The following is a 15,933-nucleotide window of genomic DNA, read 5'->3' as shown; positions in this document are numbered from 1 at the left end:
AGACAGGCACAAATAAAAACAAGTCACTCAGAACTCCAATCCACCTTCCACCCTGAGGGGACCATGGTCAAAATTTGAGTGTATTTTCTTCTAGGATTTTTTATTTTAAAGATTTTATTTATTTGAGAGAGTGAGCACGAGAGCAGGGTGCGAGGCAGGGGGAAAAGCAGACTCCCCACTGAGCAGGGCCCAATGCTCGGCCTCGATCCTGGGACTTTGGGATCATGACCCGAGCTGAAGGCAGATGCTTAATCGGGTAAGCCACCCCGGCACCCCTATTATTATTTTTTTTTTTTTTTTTTTTTTTTTTTTTTTTTTTTTTTTTTTTTTTTTTTTTTTAACATATAGTACATCATTAATTTTTTTTTAAGATTTTATTTATTTATTTGACAGACAGAGATTACAAGTAGACAGAGAAGCAGGCAGAGAGAGGAAGGGAAGCAGGCCCCCTGCTGAGCAGAGAGCCCGATGTGGGACTCGATCCCAGGACCCTGAGATCATGACCTGAGCTGAAGGCAGCGGCTTAACCCACTGAGCCACCCAGGCGCCCCCCTATTATTATTTTTAAAGTAAAGTGTATGCCCAGTGTACGGCTGGAATTCACAACCCCAAGATCTAGAGTCACACGCTCTACTGAGTCAGCCAGATTCTAGGACTTTTAAAAACGCCTGTATATCCATCCATCCATCCATCCATCCATCCAAACACAAAATGCAAATCACACCGTGGTTAGTAGCCTGCTTTCTCTGGTCTTAAAACAGCCCCCGGAGCATCCCCTCAGCATGGCTGATGGCATCCCATCAGACAGATGGGTGTAATTTATTAAACCATCCCTCACTGTTGGACATCTAGGTGGTTTCTGATTTGCTGTTGTGAACATCACCTTAACAAACGACATCAAACTTGCAGCTTTGTCACATACAAGTATTGTAGGGCACAGGATGGCCTTCTGGAACCTTCCATTAAAGATTCATTGAGTGCCTACAAAGTGCAGTCTCGGACCCTGCCCCTCAGTGCTCAGGGTCTCTGGGGAACAATGATCTCCCCTCTGCTGTCCTGCCCACTGAGGGTCCATGCCTCCCTCTATTCCACAGACCCCAGTGTCCAGCCCCCAACCCTCAGCCCTCAGAGAAATCACCTCTAAGTGGATGTGTATGACAAATTTAATTCCCCCTTCTCCATCTTACAAAGGTTTCTCATATTTTTGTACAAAACCCAGGCCTCCTTTCCCTTTCCCTCCCCACCCCAACCCAAAAAGTAATTGTTTAATAAATAATATATGCTCCTGCCCAGGCCCAGAGGGCTAGGGGATAGGGAAACCCTGCAGCCAGACTTAAGAGATTCAAGAATCTAGGACTCCAGTTTCCAGCCCCTTTGGTCCCCAAGTCTACCTGCTTCCCACCCACCCCCCCTTAAATAAATAAGTATAAATAAGGCACAGAAACCCCCCTACTCTGCCCAGGTCTCCTGGAGGGACCGTCTCAAATTAAGGGGAGAGAAGGAGGGAGTGTTTTCCTGCTGCCATGCACCCAGTCCCCAAATAAATAAATAAATAAGATGTGGCATCGAAGGACGTTGGTGGTTCCCGGTGGTGGGTCACAGCCGAGTCTTCAGCAGCAGCAAGCCCCGCACAGCCCAGTCAAGGGTCAGGTGCAGCCCCCCAAGAATAGCATGGGCTGCCCTGATGCCTCCCCAGGCGGAGGCCGGGGGCGCTAGTGGGGGAGCTGGTGGGTCCGGGGGCGCCTGGGGTAAGGCCAGGCGGGACATCTGTTGGGAGAGGACAGAGGGTTAACAATAGGCCCAGGGTGCAGTGGGGGTTCGGGGAAGGGGTGTTTGGAGCTTCTACTAAATGGGGGGGGGGTGTTGGGAAGTCCAGGCTGCCGGCTTCCGGAGCTTCTCTGGCCTGTGGCATAGGCTTTCTGGGCAGGCAGTTCTCAGCATGTTGGGTGCAGAAAATGAAAACTGGGGCCGAAAGGTGGGGGTGTCAGAGCCAAGTCCAGGGGCTTGGGGGACAGGTCTATAGAGTTAGGACTGGGATCCTGATGCTAGGCAAGGGCTGGGGGCTCAAGTCTGGAGTCGGGTCCAAGATCTTGGGCCTGGGGTCTTAGATGTGGGATCTCTCCAATCCAAGATGAGAGACTCATGGGTGAGGGTTAGGCACTCAGAAGTGGGACCTGGAATTTGGGGTCAGGCCCAGGAACTGGTATTTGAAGTTTTCTGTCCTGGGTCTAGGATTTAGCAGTCAGGTCTTAAGGGCTCATGACCAGTGTCTGAGGTCTTAGGGACACAGAGCTCAAGGTTGGAGGCCTCAGGGTCTAGGCTCTTGAAGTCTGGACATGGTAGACTCAGGGTCTCCAGGCTGCCTTTGGGTCAGGGTCTGGGGGGTCTTGGGGCCACAGGATTTGAAGGTCTCAGAGCAGGTCTCAGAGCAGGCCCAGAGTCTGGGGTTGGGTTTCAAGCCTAGGTGTCAGGCCTGGGGGCTGGGGGATCCTACCAGGAGCTGCAGCCGGCGCAGCAGGCGGTCCAGCCGGGCCTGCAGGGCACCTAGCTCGGGCTCCAGGGTCCTCAAGGAAGGGCCCCCAGCTCGGCGCAGCCACTGAACGTGGCGCAGATAGGAGAACAGGTCCGCCCGCAGCCGTGTCAGCACACCTGGGAGCTAGGACACAGGGCATGGGGGGCATCAGGAACACATGCCACCAGCCTGCTCTGGCCCCCAGTCCCCCTCCATACTCAGATCTCACCAATCCCCCCCACCCGCCCTTTCCCCTTCCCTTACCTGCAGGGCTCCCAGAGCCCCTGCACTCATGGCCAAGGTGGGAAGAGAGTCCAGGTTGTGGTCTCCGTCGGCTGGAAATTTATCCCTCTGTGGGGACAAAGAAGCCTTGAGGGGGACCCTGTCCAGCTCCAAGGGTCCCTCCATCCTCCAGATAGGCTCAAAACTCCTCTCCCCCACCCCCACTCTCCACCCCACCCCACCTCCCGTTTCTGCCACCGTGGTAGCCCAGAATCCCTCCCCACTCCTCGTCCTGGTCCCTGCCCGTCCCTTCCAGTCTCTCCTACCAGCTGGGCGGCAAGCTGCCGAGTGTCCGCCAGGAGGGAACGGGTCAGGAGGACGGCGCTGTCCAGCTCAGCCCGAGGGTCTGGGGAGGCCCGTGGGGGGCCAGGAGGCGGCCCGGGGGCAGCAGCTCTATCTGGCCACAGGCTCAGGGCGACCAGGACCAGGCAGCAAACACCTGGGGGCGGGAAGAAGCAGAGAGCTCAGACCGGACTGGTGGGTCTGAGGGAGGAGGGACTGGGGGTCCTGAGTCCCAGGGTGGAGCGCCCAGGGCAGGTCGCAGGGCTGGGGCGGGCTTCCCTCTCCCTCTCCGGCTCAGGCTGCCCCGCCCGTCGGAGCAGACGCGGCCCGGGGCGGGTAGACGGGCCGGGCGTCTCCCGTCCGCCCCCGGACGCCGGAATCTGGGCCCCGGGGCGGGGCATGAAGGGGGGAGGCACAGGCCAGAACCTGCCCCCTCCCCGGGCCTCGGAGCCAGAGCCGGACTGAGAGCAGAGGCAGGAGACCAGGACAGAAACCTGGAGGCCCAGACCCCTACCCAGGGGTACATCCCCACCCCCTGGTGGACCGCGGAAGGCCCGGCCGCGGAGCCGGCGATGCCCCCGGAGCACACCTGGGCGAAGAGAGGCAGAGGTGCTGGCGCAACGGGGCCGCGGGAGGCGCAGAGGGACCCGGCGGCGGCGCGCGGCTCGGGGGCTCCAGCCCGCTGGCTCCCCGGCAGCCCATCCCCCAGCTGCCCCGCCCACCCCCGCGTCCGCCAGCCAATCAGCGCCCCCCGGGCCGCCCCGCTCCCGCATCACACCCCCAGCCCGCCCCCCGGCCCTCCCCGGCCGCTGTCTGTCCGTCGGTCCGCATCTGTCTGGCTCTCCCGTTCCTGTCTGCACCACTGTCTCTCTCTCTCTCCTCCCCGTGGCTGGGGTCGGTGTTCTGGACTTGGCGCTCACCTCCTGGAGGCTCTCTGCCTCAGTTTTCCCTCCCGGAACCTCTTTGTCGGGATTCCTGGGCGTCTGCGTCTCTCTGTCCCCGCTGACTCCCTGGGGTCCCCGGGCCCTCGGGGATCCCCTCCGGGCATCCGTCTCTGTCTGTCTGGGGTCTCCATCTCTCTGGCGCTGCCCTGTGCATCCCTCCGCGTCTCAGCTTCGTCCTCTCATCTCTCTGCCCCCCTCGTCTCTGGGCCGCCTGCTTTCTGGGAATCTCCTTTCCTCTCCCATCTCTGCCCACCCCCATGGCTCCCTCACTCTCCTCTGTCTCTTTCTACCCCATTCAGCTGCGCCTGTCTGCTCCCCACCCTCCTTGCACTGGCCCTCCCTCCTCCCTTCCTGTCCCCCCCACCCCATGAACTTGAACCAACTTACTGTTCATGTCCCCACAGGGCAGGGGTTCCCCAGGGCAGGGAGCAGGGAGCTGGGGGCCTTTAACCCTTCCCTGTCCGCTGCCGGGGGGAGCCCTGGGGGTCAGCTGGGCCTCGGCCTGGGGAGGGGAGGCATGTGCGTGTGAGCAGCGAGGGCCGTGGCAGTGAGGGAGTGTGTACGCCTGGGGGGTTATATAGGGGGCCAGGGCGGTTGGGCGGGGGGCAGGCGGCAGGGGAGGGCGGCCTGACACATCCTGACTCACCCTCCCTGCCTGCCTTTTCCATTCAGAGGGAGCCGGCTGCCTCGCAGGGCTCAGGCTGCCTCGCTCAGAGGAGGGCAAGGAAGGAAAAGTTGGAAAAGTTGAAGAGAGAAAGGGGGGGGTGGTCGGAGAGGGGCTGGTGAGGTCATTGGCGTCCCCTCCCTCCACCTCCTCCTCCGGGCTGCCACAGGGGCAGACACAGTGGCTCAAGAGCTGGGGCTGGGCTGTGTGGGGGGGGGGGTGCGGGGGGGTTCTGGTGGTCTGGATTGGCTGGACTAGGACCATCAGAGAGGTAGGGAGGCTAGGGAGAGAGGGACAGGAAAGCCGAGGACAGAGCCACAAGACGCAGCCCTGGGGAGATGGAGGTGCAAGTCAGAGCCATTCAAAGGGACAGAGTGAGTGAGAGGGATGGAGAGAGTGAGACCCAAGCGAGGACACAGAGAATATGGGGACGCTGAGGCAGAGGAGGAGTCTGAAAGGCAGAGATAGACTGTGATCCACGGAGAGATGCGGGACATCTCACTGCAGGAGCAGAGAGACCCACACAGAGACCCCAGGAAGAAAAGGGACATCAAGTTGTGGGTTTAGAGAGAGGGGAGGCAGGCAGCAGGAGTAACACACCGGGGACAAAGTTGCAGAGGCCCCTAGAGACAGGCAAGGAGCCAGAGACCCTCAGAGGAGGTGCTGGGCGCTGGGACAGAGAGGAGTACAGTCTCTGGGAGACAGACAGGGACATGAAGGTGGGCAGAGAAGCAGAGCTGAGTGGGAGAGAGAGAGAGAGCAAGCATGAGACACCCAGACTAGGTGCGATCTTGCATAGGTGCTGCATTCCCTCTGGGCCTCAGTTTCCTTATCTGTGAAATGGGGATAACCGAGCACCCATCCCCTTGCTGCCCCCCCCCATGCCTGGTAAAGATGAGTTCACTCGTGTAGAGGTGTAGGACACACAATCAGCTGTCAATAAACATGAAGCATTGCAGTTCTCTTCCTCAATTTTTATTAACACATGCCCAGAGGCCCAGAGAAAGATGCAGCATCCAGTAGGGCTGGGGATGGCAAGTGAGTGGGCAGGTAATGAGGGTGACAGACACATGGAGAGAGTGGCTCAGCCAGGGAGTGGAGATGGGGACAGGGCAGAGATGGCAATGTGCAGAGGCACTGGAGCAGGGGATGGGGGGGATGGACAGGACAGCCCTGGGAGCACAGGCGCCCTGATGAATGCTGGGGACAGAGGCAGAGCCAGTGAGGGACTGGGTCTAGAGCCCCATCCCCTGGAGCATCCCCCCTTCCCAGCAAAAGACAGGGTGGGAATGAGAAGGCAAAATGACAAGGTCCCCCTGTAGGCCCCCTCCTGGCTCTCAACTGTTCTGAGCTGGTAGGGGGGCCCTGGGAATGAATGGCAGCTAGAGTCCTCCCCCTCCCATCCCCCACCACGTGGGGTGGGGGATGAGGGCTCACATCCCCAGGGAGGTGAGGTCACAGCCCCCCCCCATGGTGGGACATGACCTCATTGCCTCAGGTAAGAACTCTCTCTGCGGGTCTGTCATGGCCACCCCTTCCAGGGCCCCCCAGGGGCCCTCCCCAGCCCCCGCTCCCACAGGGACCCAGGCCTCTGACCACTGGGTCTCCGCCCCTCAGGGGGCCTGTTTCCGGCTGAGTCAGTGTGGGGGGCCCAAAGCTGCGTCAGTGAGGGGAGAACTGACGTAGCCCCCCCCCCAGACTGGCGGGGCCAGCCAAGGTGACTCAGGCCACCAGCCTGGGGGATGGACTGGCCTGAGGGGATAGGGACTGGGCCTGGGGCCAGTCTGAGAGCAACAATAGGGATCCTGCACTGGCAGCCCCTTCCACCTACTAGGAACCAGGAGTGCTACCCCAGACCCTCTTCTTCAACCCAGGATCCTGGGCCCCCAGCCCCCTCCTCCCTCCGAACCAGGTGGCAGGTGTCCAGGCCTTAAACCCTGGTTCCCAGGTGGAGAAAAAGGTGTTTCCATTCTGCCATTTGGAAAATGCTCTATGGGAAAGGTCAGGAGTCTGAGGCTGGGTCAGTGTACCTGGCTGGTGCCAGTCCCTGCCCCCCCGCCCCCCGCATTGTGCCTTGGCCTGCACCCTGAGGCCGTGGGGTCATCTTTCCCCTAATTCCAGCTTTCTTGGCTGCAGGAGTCTGAAGGAGATGGGGTGGGTAACGCAGGTGGTCAGGGGGATTCCTCAGCATCCTGGGTCTTCCCCAGGGTTGGAGGCAGGGAGGCCCGGGCTCCTTCTATTGCAAGGAGAGCAAGAGGGCACAGGGTGCCCCCACTGACAGGCAGAACTGGGGAATCACAAAAAAGTGACGACACCGACACATACACACAGATGCTATAACACAGACACCCAGGGTGAGCAAAAGACCAAGTTGTGAAACAATAGGATATACAGATACAAGCAGCTTTAAGGAAACCAGCTCAGAGGCTCAGAGACAAGGACCAGGGAGACATAGTGCCGAAGGCTCTGCGTGGAGGGTCCCGCACTTGAGGGAAGATGCCACTGGAATATGAGTGGGGAGCTGGGGGTCCTTTCTCCTGTGCTGGCCCTGGGTGAGGTAGGGCTGGCTGGTGTGAGGTCAGCAGGTCCGAGGCTGTGTGTGTCCGTCTGTCTATCCCTGGGGGGTCCTGTCTGGCCTCTGGGGGGTGACGGGGCAGGCAGGCCGCAGAAGCAACCCAAACCTGTCATTAGCGGTGAGGGCCGTGACGGCGGGGGCCCCCCCAGTCCCAAGCCGCGGTCCAGGGCCCAGCAGCCCCGCCCCCCACCCCCTCCTTGATCCCTGAGGAATCCCGGGAATTGCGAAGTGGGTCCAGATGATGTTGACACAGGAAATGGTCATCAGCTGCTGGCCTCAGCCCCATAACCCCTATGACCCCCCACCCCCGGCCTCCTGCTGAGCCCCCTCTAACCTGTGTCATCTCTGACGGAGGCAGCCCAGGGCCACTCAGCTCCCACCAGGATGTTTACAAGAGATGCACAGACCAGGAGTCAGCCTCACGAGGCTTCCTGAGAAATGGGGTCTGGACTCCTGGACAGCTGCCCTCAGACCTGGTCCCTGGCCTTCTGTCTCAGACCCGAGAGTCAGGCCCCCAGCCCCTCCTCCCTCAGACCCAGCAGTCCAGCCACCTCCTCCTTCAGATCCAGGAGTCCTGGTCCCCAGCCCCCTCCTCCCTCAGACCCTAGAGTCCAGATCTCCAGCCTCTCTTTCCTCAGCCCCAGGAATCTGGGCCCTCAGCCACCTCCTCCCTCGGACTTGGGTCCAGACCCCCAGCCCCTCCTCCCTCAGACCCCAGAGTCCAGGCCCCAAAGCCACACTGCCCTGGGAGGCTCCCTTCTCACTGTACTACCAAGCTGAATGGAGGGTCACCTGAGAGAACTAGGGATCATGGTCCCAGCCCAGCCCTCCACTGGGCTCCTCCACCACTGAGGGGGACCAAATGGGAAACCTGAGGACCTCCACATGGACCCCTTTCCCCATTTGTGGGTGGAGAGACTGAGGCCCGAGGAGAAGGGTCTTCCTCCCCACGAGCCACACTCAGGGCCTGCACATCCTCATGGCCCTTACACATTCCCCATCCGTTCTCCACCGGGAGGCCTGGAGAGCCCTCGGAACAAGAGGACTCCCAAGCAAGTGCTCTGGCCTCTGGCCCAACCCCCATTTTCCCCTTGTCTTCCTGGGCCACCTGGTTGTTGGGGGGGCCTCCCTAACAATGGGGCTCAGTGAGCCTCAGGGCGCCTGCCCCTGGTTGCTAGGGGGAAGACCCCTGGCAACGACATCTCTGGAGACTTTGGGCCACCTGGGGCTGCCCTGCAGGCATCAGGTTACCAAGCAGAGGGATTCCCTGGCAAGAAGGTCTCCCAGGCCCCGTAGCTTGGGGTCCCCTGGTTGTCAGGCAGGAGGTGCCTTAGACCCCCACCTACTTTCTACCCAGGTTGGCTGGCCCCCACCACTGTGGGCCCTTCAACCTGGTTGCTAAGGAAGCCACTTCCTACCAACCAGGCATGACCAGGCCAGTGTGACCCCCCCTCCTCTTTCCCCACTGCTAAGGGGGCTCCCTAGCAACAGAACTTGGAACCTTGAAAGCTGGGTGGGCAGGTGGGCGGGGCCCCACTGGTTGCTGGGGTGATGGCCTTCAAGGTCTGTCCCCACAGAGGCCCCAAGGGTCTGGGGAGGCAACATGGTGGGCTGTGGGATCCCCGCTTTGAGCCTCTTCCTGCTGATGCAGGGCTCAGTCGGTGAGGGGGCTGAAGGGAGGGTCAGAGAGCCGAGCACGGAGCCTCTTCAGCCTCCTTACAGCCCCTCTAACACTGACCCTTTTTCTCCACAGACGGGAATGGGATCCAGGGATTCTTCTATCCATGGAGTGAGCAGTGGCTGAACCCCGGTCCCCCAAGGACAGGGAGTCCAGACTCCTAGGAGACTAACTCCATGGGTCTAAAGGGAGAAGGGGCTGAAAACCTGATCCTGGTCTGAGCCAAGAGGGCTGGGGACCCAGACTCCTGGGTCTGAGGGAGGAGGGGGCTAGGGTTCTGGACTCCTGGTATTGAGGGAGGAAGGGCTGGGGGTCTGGACTCCTGGTATTGAGGGAGGAAGGGCTAGGGGTCTGGACTCCTGGGTCTGAGGGCGGAGGGGATTGCCAGCCTGGGTTACTCCTGGGTCCTCCACAGAGTAAGCCCTCGGCAGGAGGCCAGGAGCCTGACTTTGAGGTCCTGGGGTTCTGGGGCCCTTGGGTCAGAATCTGTGACGTAGGTGCCCTTGTGGTTGGTCTCAAGGCTGTGAGGGAGATGTATGGGACCGGGAGAGCTGTGGGGGCCAAGCGGCAATTGAGAACCCCAATCTGTGTCTGCGTCTCCGGTGCTGCTATCGTGATGGGGTCTGCTACCACCAGCGGCCAGATGGTGAGTGCCAGGAAACCGGGTCCCCAGGGCCACTGAGACTCCTGGGTCTCAAACCTGCCTCCTTTGTGCAGAAACCATGCGGAGAAAGCACATGTGGGCGCTGGGCTGGACATGTGGAGGCCTCCTCTTCCTGATCTCCAGCATCTGCTTGTTCTGGCAAGTGGGGTTGGGGCTGAGGGTGGGCTCCCGCACCCCTGCAGGAGCGGGCAGATGGTCAAGTCTGAGTGTGACCCTTCCCTATCAGGTGGGCCAAACGTCGAGATATGCTGCACCTTCCAGGATTCTTAAAGGGCAAATGTGACCTGTCGAGGACTGTGTCTCTGTTATCTAAGGACAGGGGGCCTTCCAGCGAAAAGAGGACATCCGCAGGCAGCATGCCAACCTCTGTTACTCCAGAGGGGAACACGGAAGTGTCAGGGGTCACCGAAGGGGAAGGGACGACAGAAGGGGGTGATGAAACAGAAGGGGCGGAGGACGAAGATTAGGGGCACCCCTGGGGGGGCCCCTCAATACAGATATAGCATATAGACGCGTGGTCTCTTTTCTAAGATCCATGGGAGCAGGAGGCACAGGAGCTCCAGGGCAGGGAGTGTGCGTGTGTGTGTGTGTGTGTGTGTGTGCGCACAAGGGGACTGGGCTGTGATCATGAGGTTTCCAGCCTGAGTGGGATCTGGAACCAGGGAGCGGTGGGTTGGTGGGAGGTGGCCTGCCGTTCTCCTGCAGGAGCACCACTGACAGCCTTGGTTGCCGACCCTTGGGATCCTGCCTTATCTGCCAGCACACCTCCCACCAATGCCCAAGCATGGCAGGGCTCCCTGCGGGACACAGGCCACCCCGGGTGGACAACATTACTCTCAGATTCTCCAGTGGCCCGGTGGAAATTCTCCAGAAAGCACCTACGGTACAAGACTTGTCCTGCCCAGCCCTCGGGCCTTCCTCAGGCGTACCCTGTACCAGGTCCCCTCTACAAGTACTTCCAGGGCACCTGGGTGGCTCAGCAGGTGCGGACTCTTGATTTCGGCTCTGGCCACGATCTCAGGGTCGTGGGCTCGAGCCCCCTACCCGGGCTACTTGCTTGGCCGGGGTCTGCTGGAGATTATTTCTCTCCCTCTCCCGCAGCCCCTCCCCTCTAAAATAAATAAATCTCTCTCTCTCTTTTTTTTAAGGTACTTCCTCCTAATAAATACCTGGCGAGTCTAATTTGTCCCTCTGTCTGCTTCTCAGAGGACGCCCAGAGGTCTGGGTTCAAGGTCCTGGCGCCACTCTCCCACCTCCTTCCATGAGGCTTGTGTGCAGCTGGGCTCCAAGGTCCCCAAGGGTGTGGATGGCCCCTCTGTGGGTGTGGCCAGGCCCCAGTACTGTCCCTCTCCCAGACAGACACACGGCACTAGGAGGCAGAGCCATTTATCCGAGAGAGGATAGGGGCAGACAAGCAGGCATCCTGGTGGCCCAGATGGCGGTGGGTGCAGCTGCACACGCAGTCCCGTCCTCACAGGTGGGGCTGTGGGGCTGTCTGCAGGACAAAGAACAGGGTTAGTGGCTGTGTAAGACCTCTCCCAGGGACCACGTGTTCCCGGGGCTCATCACCAGCGGCCTGAGGGGAAAGGGAAGGGAGCCCTTTCTTGCTGCTCTGGCCCCTGGTACATTGACTCACACACCTGCTTGATCGCTCCTTCATCTCTCCACCAACCTGGGCCGGCATACTTGCCTCCCTGGGGGCCAGCGGCACAAGCTGGAGAAAGAGAGACAGGAAAGTAAGGGACGAGAGACAGAGAAACAGAGAGACACAGGAGACCAGAGAGACACAGGAGACCCAGACAGACAGACACAGAGAAAGAAAAGACAACCTGGCAGTGACTGCTGCTGGTGGCTCTGTGGACTCCATTCATTTTGGTCTCAGAGGGAGGAGGGAGGAGGGAGGGACCCGGGCCAGAAGCTCCAGGTCCCTGTGTTAAAATTCAAGTTTTCCAGGGTGCCTGGATGGCTCAGTTGGTTAAGCAACTGCCCTGGGCTCAGGTCCTGATCCTGGAGTCCCGCATTGGGCTCCCCAGTCAGCAGGGAGCCTGCTTCTCCCGCTGACCCTCCCCCACCTCAGGCTCTCTATTTTCTTTCGAATAAATAAATTCTTTAAAAAAAAAAAAATTCAAGGGGCGCCTGGGTGGCTCAGTGGGTTAAAGCCTCTGCCTTCGGCTCAGGTCGTGATCCCAGGGTCCTGGGATCGAGCCCCACGTCGGGCTCTCTGCTCAACAAGGAGCCTGCTTCCCTTCCTCTCTCTCTCTGCCTGCCTCTCTGCCTAACTTGTGATCTGTCAAATAAATAAATAAATCTTAAAAAAAAATAATTCAAGTTCTCTGGCCCTCGGGTGCTAGAAGCCCTTGACTCTGCCCACTGAGGAGTCCCATGTTCGAACGAACAGGCCCGTCTTCCTTCGAAGAGGGGCCCACACACCAGTTGGCTTGGCCCATGTTTCTGGCAGGTGGTTCCAGCAGACCTGCCCACAACCTCTTGGCCTGATTTTTGTGGGAGAATGCATCTCGTCTTAAACCCATCTCCTCCTCTGAGCTGCAGAGCATGGCAGAGGATGGGAGGGACTATTTTCTGTTTTCACAAAGAAGCACATTCAGGATCCATAGAACAGCTCAATTCTTCACATACAGAGGTCTTAGCACATCAGGATTTAAGTTTTTTAGGGAACTCCCGTTTGAGAAACTGGGTCAGTCACTCATCTGTTGTTGACGCTGTTCCTCCTCTCGGTTCATCCATGGGTCAACCCAACCATTCTTTCATCTACCGTCCTATCTACGTGCCCAAACCACCCACTCAACAATTCTGAATTGCACCCATTCCTCAATCTAACCATATCCATCCACCCATCAACTGAACATCCATCCCTCTATCTGCCCATCCATTCACTAGTCCGTCCAGCCATCCGAGAGCCAATCCATCCACTAGTCAAACAACCCAACCGTCCATCCACGCATCCACCCTTACTGCTTGCGGGGCGATGCTAAGAATGAAGGCACCGGAGATCCAGGCCTTACCAGTGGGATGCTCCCTGTCCAGCGGGAGAGACATAAACCAGCACACAGATCCCACAAGACACACAACAAGCAATAACGGGGTAACTCAGACACTGGGAAGACCCAGAGAAAGGCAGAGATTTGAGCTGGAGCTTAATGAGCACATGGGACATTTTCCATGTGGAGTACAGATGGCAAGGGCACTCCTGCTATAGGGATAGACAGAGGCCAACTGACTTCAGACAGCCTGGCTGTCTGTGGGCTGAGGGATGCCGTCATAACCCAAAGAAGGAAGGGGATGTGGGGCTGAAACCTGTGGGGCCCAGGGAGTGGCAGGGGTTTTAATCAGAGGGCAACAGGGAGCCACAGCAGAAGTTTGAGCAAAGGAGTACAAGCCGGAGAGTGTGTGTTTAGGAAAGAGGAGAGAAGACAGAGAATCCTAGCTGTGTGCCCTCGGACAAGAGATGGTACCTTTCTGGACCTCGGTGTCCTCCCCTGGGATGGGGACGGTACTGGTGGTGGCCCCTGAAACTCATTACAGTCATAGGATTAAAAGGGACCTGGTGCCCCTGGGGGCTGGAGTGCAGAGCAGGGTCTCTAAGTGGGGGGTGAGCGAGTAGTGACTCTCTAGGCCTCAATTGGGGGGCAAGGTCTCTTTGTCTCTTCCAAATCTGCACTCATGCCTGTGGTCCAAGGCTCCAGCCTCTGGGCCCTGCTACTCTCCTCTTGATCTGGTCCTTTGTTTTTCCCTCCCTGTTGTCAGTCTCCCTCCCTATCTCTCCATTTCTCCTCTATTTCCACCCCCACATCTCCTTCCCCCTCTCCGTCTCTCCAGCTCTCCCCCCCTCTTGCTGTCTCTCCAGCTCTCTCCCACTCCATCTCTCCCCACTGTCCATTTCTGGCCTGTCTCTCCATCTCTCCCCGCTGTCTGTCCATCTCTCTGTCTCTTCATCTCTCCCCGCTGCCTGTCCATCTCTCCCCCGTCTCTCCATCTCTCTCCATTTCTCCAGCTCTTTCCCTTTCTCCCCCCAACCCCGTGTCTCCAGCTCTCCCCCTGTCTCTCCAGCTCTCCCACTGCCTCTCTCTCCTCCCGTTTCTCCAGCTCCTCTCCTGCTCTTTATCCCCCCCAACCCCAAGTCTCCAGCTCTCCCCCCGGCCTCTCCAGCTCTCAACAGCTCTTCCTGCCGCCCCACTCGCTGCCCCACCCCTCACCTCGGGCTCACTCGGTGCCCGCGCCCGCCGCCCCCGGCCCGGCCTCGAGCGTAGCGAGCTGCAGGCGCACGCGGCGGGAGCCGGCGGCGGGCGGCGGGGGCGCGCGGGCGGCACGGCGCGTTCCCAGAGAGCCGGGCGCGGCGCGCGGGCCGGAGGAGGAGGCCGGTGCAGACCAGCGGCGGGAGAGCTTGCGCGCCAGGCGGGCAAGCGCCGAGGGGCGCAGGCCGTAGTCGCGCTCGAGTTCCTGGCGCGAGATCTCGATGTTGCCGGTGTACCAGAGGATCCAGCCGAGCAGGCTCAGGAAGACGAGCAGCGCGCCCGAGTAGATGAGCAGGTCGCCGAAGTCGCGGCCACGCACCTGCAGCTGCGCGAACACGCCGGTCAGCAGCGCCGCCATGCCCGCCACGTCCAGCGCCACCGCCAGTAGCAGCGCCATCCGGCAGCGGCCCAGGCCGGACGCAGGCCCCTGCGCGCCGGCCGGCGGGGACGGTGCCCCCAGCGGGGGCCCCTGCGGGACGCCCACCGCTGGCGCTGCTGCCATGGCCCTGCTGCGCCGCGCTGGCTCCCCCAAAGAGCTTTCCGGGGTGCGGCCCGGCCCGGGGCGGGGTCATTTGATGGCGCCAGGTGTGCCCGGCGCCCTCCTAGTCACCTGAGCTGGCTGGGGTGCACACAGGCCCGACTCGGGGAGTGCCCCGGCCCTGGTTTCTGGGCCCGTCCTGGCCCTCAGAGGCCTTGATGGGGGCAGCTGGGGTCCCGGATAAGGGTGGGAGGGGCCTTACGCACCCCAAGGAGCGCGAAGGAACACATTCAAAATTCAGGGTGCCCTAATGGAGGCAGCGTGGGGTGCTGCGGGAGCCCGGACGTTGCTTCTCTTCAGCGCCTGCCTGCGGGGCCCTCTGCGCCCCAGGCCCCGCGGTGGGGACAGGTGGGGTCAAAAAACAAGGACCAGACAAGACGCCTGGGCCCGGAGCCCCGGGACGCCGGAGTTAGCGGGCAGGGCGCCCTAATGGAGGAAACACGGGGCTCTCGGGAGCTGAGATTTCTCTCCCTCATTGCCGGTCCCCTGGGGCGGCCCGTGCGCCCCTGGGAGGTGATGGAGCTCCCGGCCCTGAGCGCACCCCCGTCGGGCCTGGGGGCGGTGGTGCGGGCAGCGGGGCGGGCCCCCAGGCTTCTCCCAATGACTCTGGACGGCCGGGATTCCCTAGGGGCGAAGCCCCTGAGCACGGAGGGTGACCTCATGGAGTTCCCGGACACAGTCCCAGGTCCAGCTGCACTCGCGGGGGCGACACAGGCCGTGGCCGTTCCCTTTGGTGAGCCGAGGTCTCCGGATCCCCCCGAGCGCCAAGCCCCGTGCTGTTGAGGCCGAGGACCCGGGGTACATCAGGCGGAGCTCCTGCCCCTGAAGAGGGCCGTGGCAACAGAAAACAAGGGAGTTTAAGGGGTGCGACTGGGGGTAGACGGGACGGGGCAGAGGCCAACAGATGCGGCCCCCCAAGGAATCAAGAGCTTTTAATGCAAATCTCTCCCCCGCCAAACGACTCGCCCTCGGGGGGAACCGACGCCCTCCTGGGGCGGAGGGCTAGTCAGTCCGCTAGAAGATTACCTCCAGCTTCTCTCCAGACTAAAGCGTTTGAGATCGTCCTGCGGAGGGCGACCCCAATCTACCCGCATCAGCCACAGATTTCTGAACGTGGCACGAAGGAAAACGAGTGTTTCCGAAGAGACCCGCGAGGGCGTCTCCGAAGGGTTCCGAAAATGCCCGAGCGGGCGCATTCGTCGGGAATAGCCGAGAGCTCGCGAAGAAGACCGGAAGCATCCGGAGACCCTGGGGCTGGCCTTAAGTAACTCACGCATCCGCAAGTACAGACGTAAAACACACACTTATTGAGCACCTATACTGTGCCAAGCGCTGGTGAGCAACCCTGGAGAGAAATCCCTGCGGAAAGGGACTTAGGGCCTCTCGAACTGGACCTATTCGGAAATCCAGCGCTGCCCTTCCGAAAACACACGAAGGGCCCTCGGAAGGGTGATGCTCCGCCTCCGAGGACACGCCCTCGGGTCACTAGCCGAACAGTTCCGAAGGCCCCCGAGCGGTTGGCGACGGGCTGGCGGAAGCAG

At 60.4% G+C, this 15,933-nt stretch overlaps 3 protein-coding genes across 4 annotated transcripts; 1 reads left to right on the top strand and 2 right to left on the bottom strand.

Moving 5' to 3' along the window:
* Positions 1-785: 785 nt before the first annotated feature.
* On the bottom strand, positions 786-4,576 carry IL11 (interleukin 11). Its single transcript, XM_013048154.2, has 5 exons — positions 4,408-4,576; positions 3,061-3,233; positions 2,777-2,863; positions 2,495-2,656; positions 786-1,767 (listed from the first exon to the last, which is right to left on the bottom strand). The coding sequence occupies exons 1-5, from the start codon at positions 4,412-4,414 to the stop codon at positions 1,597-1,599; spliced, it is 600 nt and encodes a 199-aa protein (XP_012903608.1). The 5' UTR covers positions 4,415-4,576; the 3' UTR covers positions 786-1,596.
* A 4,236-nt stretch (positions 4,577-8,812) lies between these two features.
* On the top strand, positions 8,813-10,902 carry TMEM190 (transmembrane protein 190). The gene is made up of 5 exons (XM_004777013.3): positions 8,813-8,920; positions 9,013-9,048; positions 9,458-9,583; positions 9,655-9,739; positions 9,828-10,902. The coding sequence occupies exons 1-5, from the start codon at positions 8,863-8,865 to the stop codon at positions 10,066-10,068; spliced, it is 546 nt and encodes a 181-aa protein (XP_004777070.1). The 5' UTR covers positions 8,813-8,862; the 3' UTR covers positions 10,069-10,902.
* Positions 10,903-10,971: 69 nt separating this feature from the next.
* On the bottom strand, positions 10,972-15,538 carry TMEM238 (transmembrane protein 238). 2 transcript variants are annotated; one of them, XR_006605790.1, is made up of 3 exons: positions 13,816-15,538; positions 11,242-11,315; positions 10,972-11,096 (listed from the first exon to the last, which is right to left on the bottom strand). XR_006605790.1 is itself a non-coding variant. In XM_045076912.1 (2 exons), the coding sequence occupies exon 1, from the start codon at positions 14,354-14,356 to the stop codon at positions 13,823-13,825; it is 534 nt and encodes a 177-aa protein (XP_044932847.1). In that variant the 5' UTR covers positions 14,357-15,536; the 3' UTR covers positions 10,972-11,096; positions 13,816-13,822. The 2 variants fall into 2 exon arrangements, 1 of the variants encoding a protein (XP_044932847.1); XM_045076912.1 differs by lacking the exon at positions 11,242-11,315 and having other exon boundaries at positions 13,816-15,536.
* Positions 15,539-15,933: the final 395 nt, after the last annotated feature.

This window comes from Mustela putorius, unplaced genomic scaffold, assembly GCF_011764305.1.
Source record: "Mustela putorius furo isolate JIRA1106 unplaced genomic scaffold, ASM1176430v1.1 tig00000196_pilon_pilon_pilon, whole genome shotgun sequence".
Taxonomy (NCBI): Eukaryota; Metazoa; Chordata; class Mammalia; order Carnivora; family Mustelidae; genus Mustela; species Mustela putorius.
Note: the sequence above shows the minus strand (reverse complement) of the source record. Positions and strands in the feature narration are given on the sequence as shown.

Excerpts from the sequence above, each read along its gene's own strand:
- IL11 (XM_013048154.2), bottom strand. Across the intron at positions 2,864-3,060 it reads GGCAGCTTGCCGCCCAGCTG|AGGGATAAATTTCCAGCCGA; the intron begins GTAGGAGAGACT and ends TTGTCCCCACAG. Across the intron at positions 1,768-2,494 it reads TGCGCCGGCTGCAGCTCCTG|ATGTCCCGCCTGGCCTTACC; the intron begins GTAGGATCCCCC and ends CTCTCCCAACAG.
- TMEM190 (XM_004777013.3), top strand. The coding sequence starts at position 8,863 with ATGGTGGGCTGTGGGATCCCCGCTTTGAGCCTCTTCCTGCTGATGCAG. Across the intron at positions 8,921-9,012 it reads GCTGATGCAGGGCTCAGTCG|ACGGGAATGGGATCCAGGGA; the intron begins GTGAGGGGGCTG and ends TTTTCTCCACAG. Across the intron at positions 9,584-9,654 it reads CTACCACCAGCGGCCAGATG|AAACCATGCGGAGAAAGCAC; the intron begins GTGAGTGCCAGG and ends TCCTTTGTGCAG.
- TMEM238 (XM_045076912.1), bottom strand. The coding sequence starts at position 14,356 with ATGGCAGCAGCGCCAGCGGTGGGCGTCCCGCAGGGGCCCCCGCTGGGG.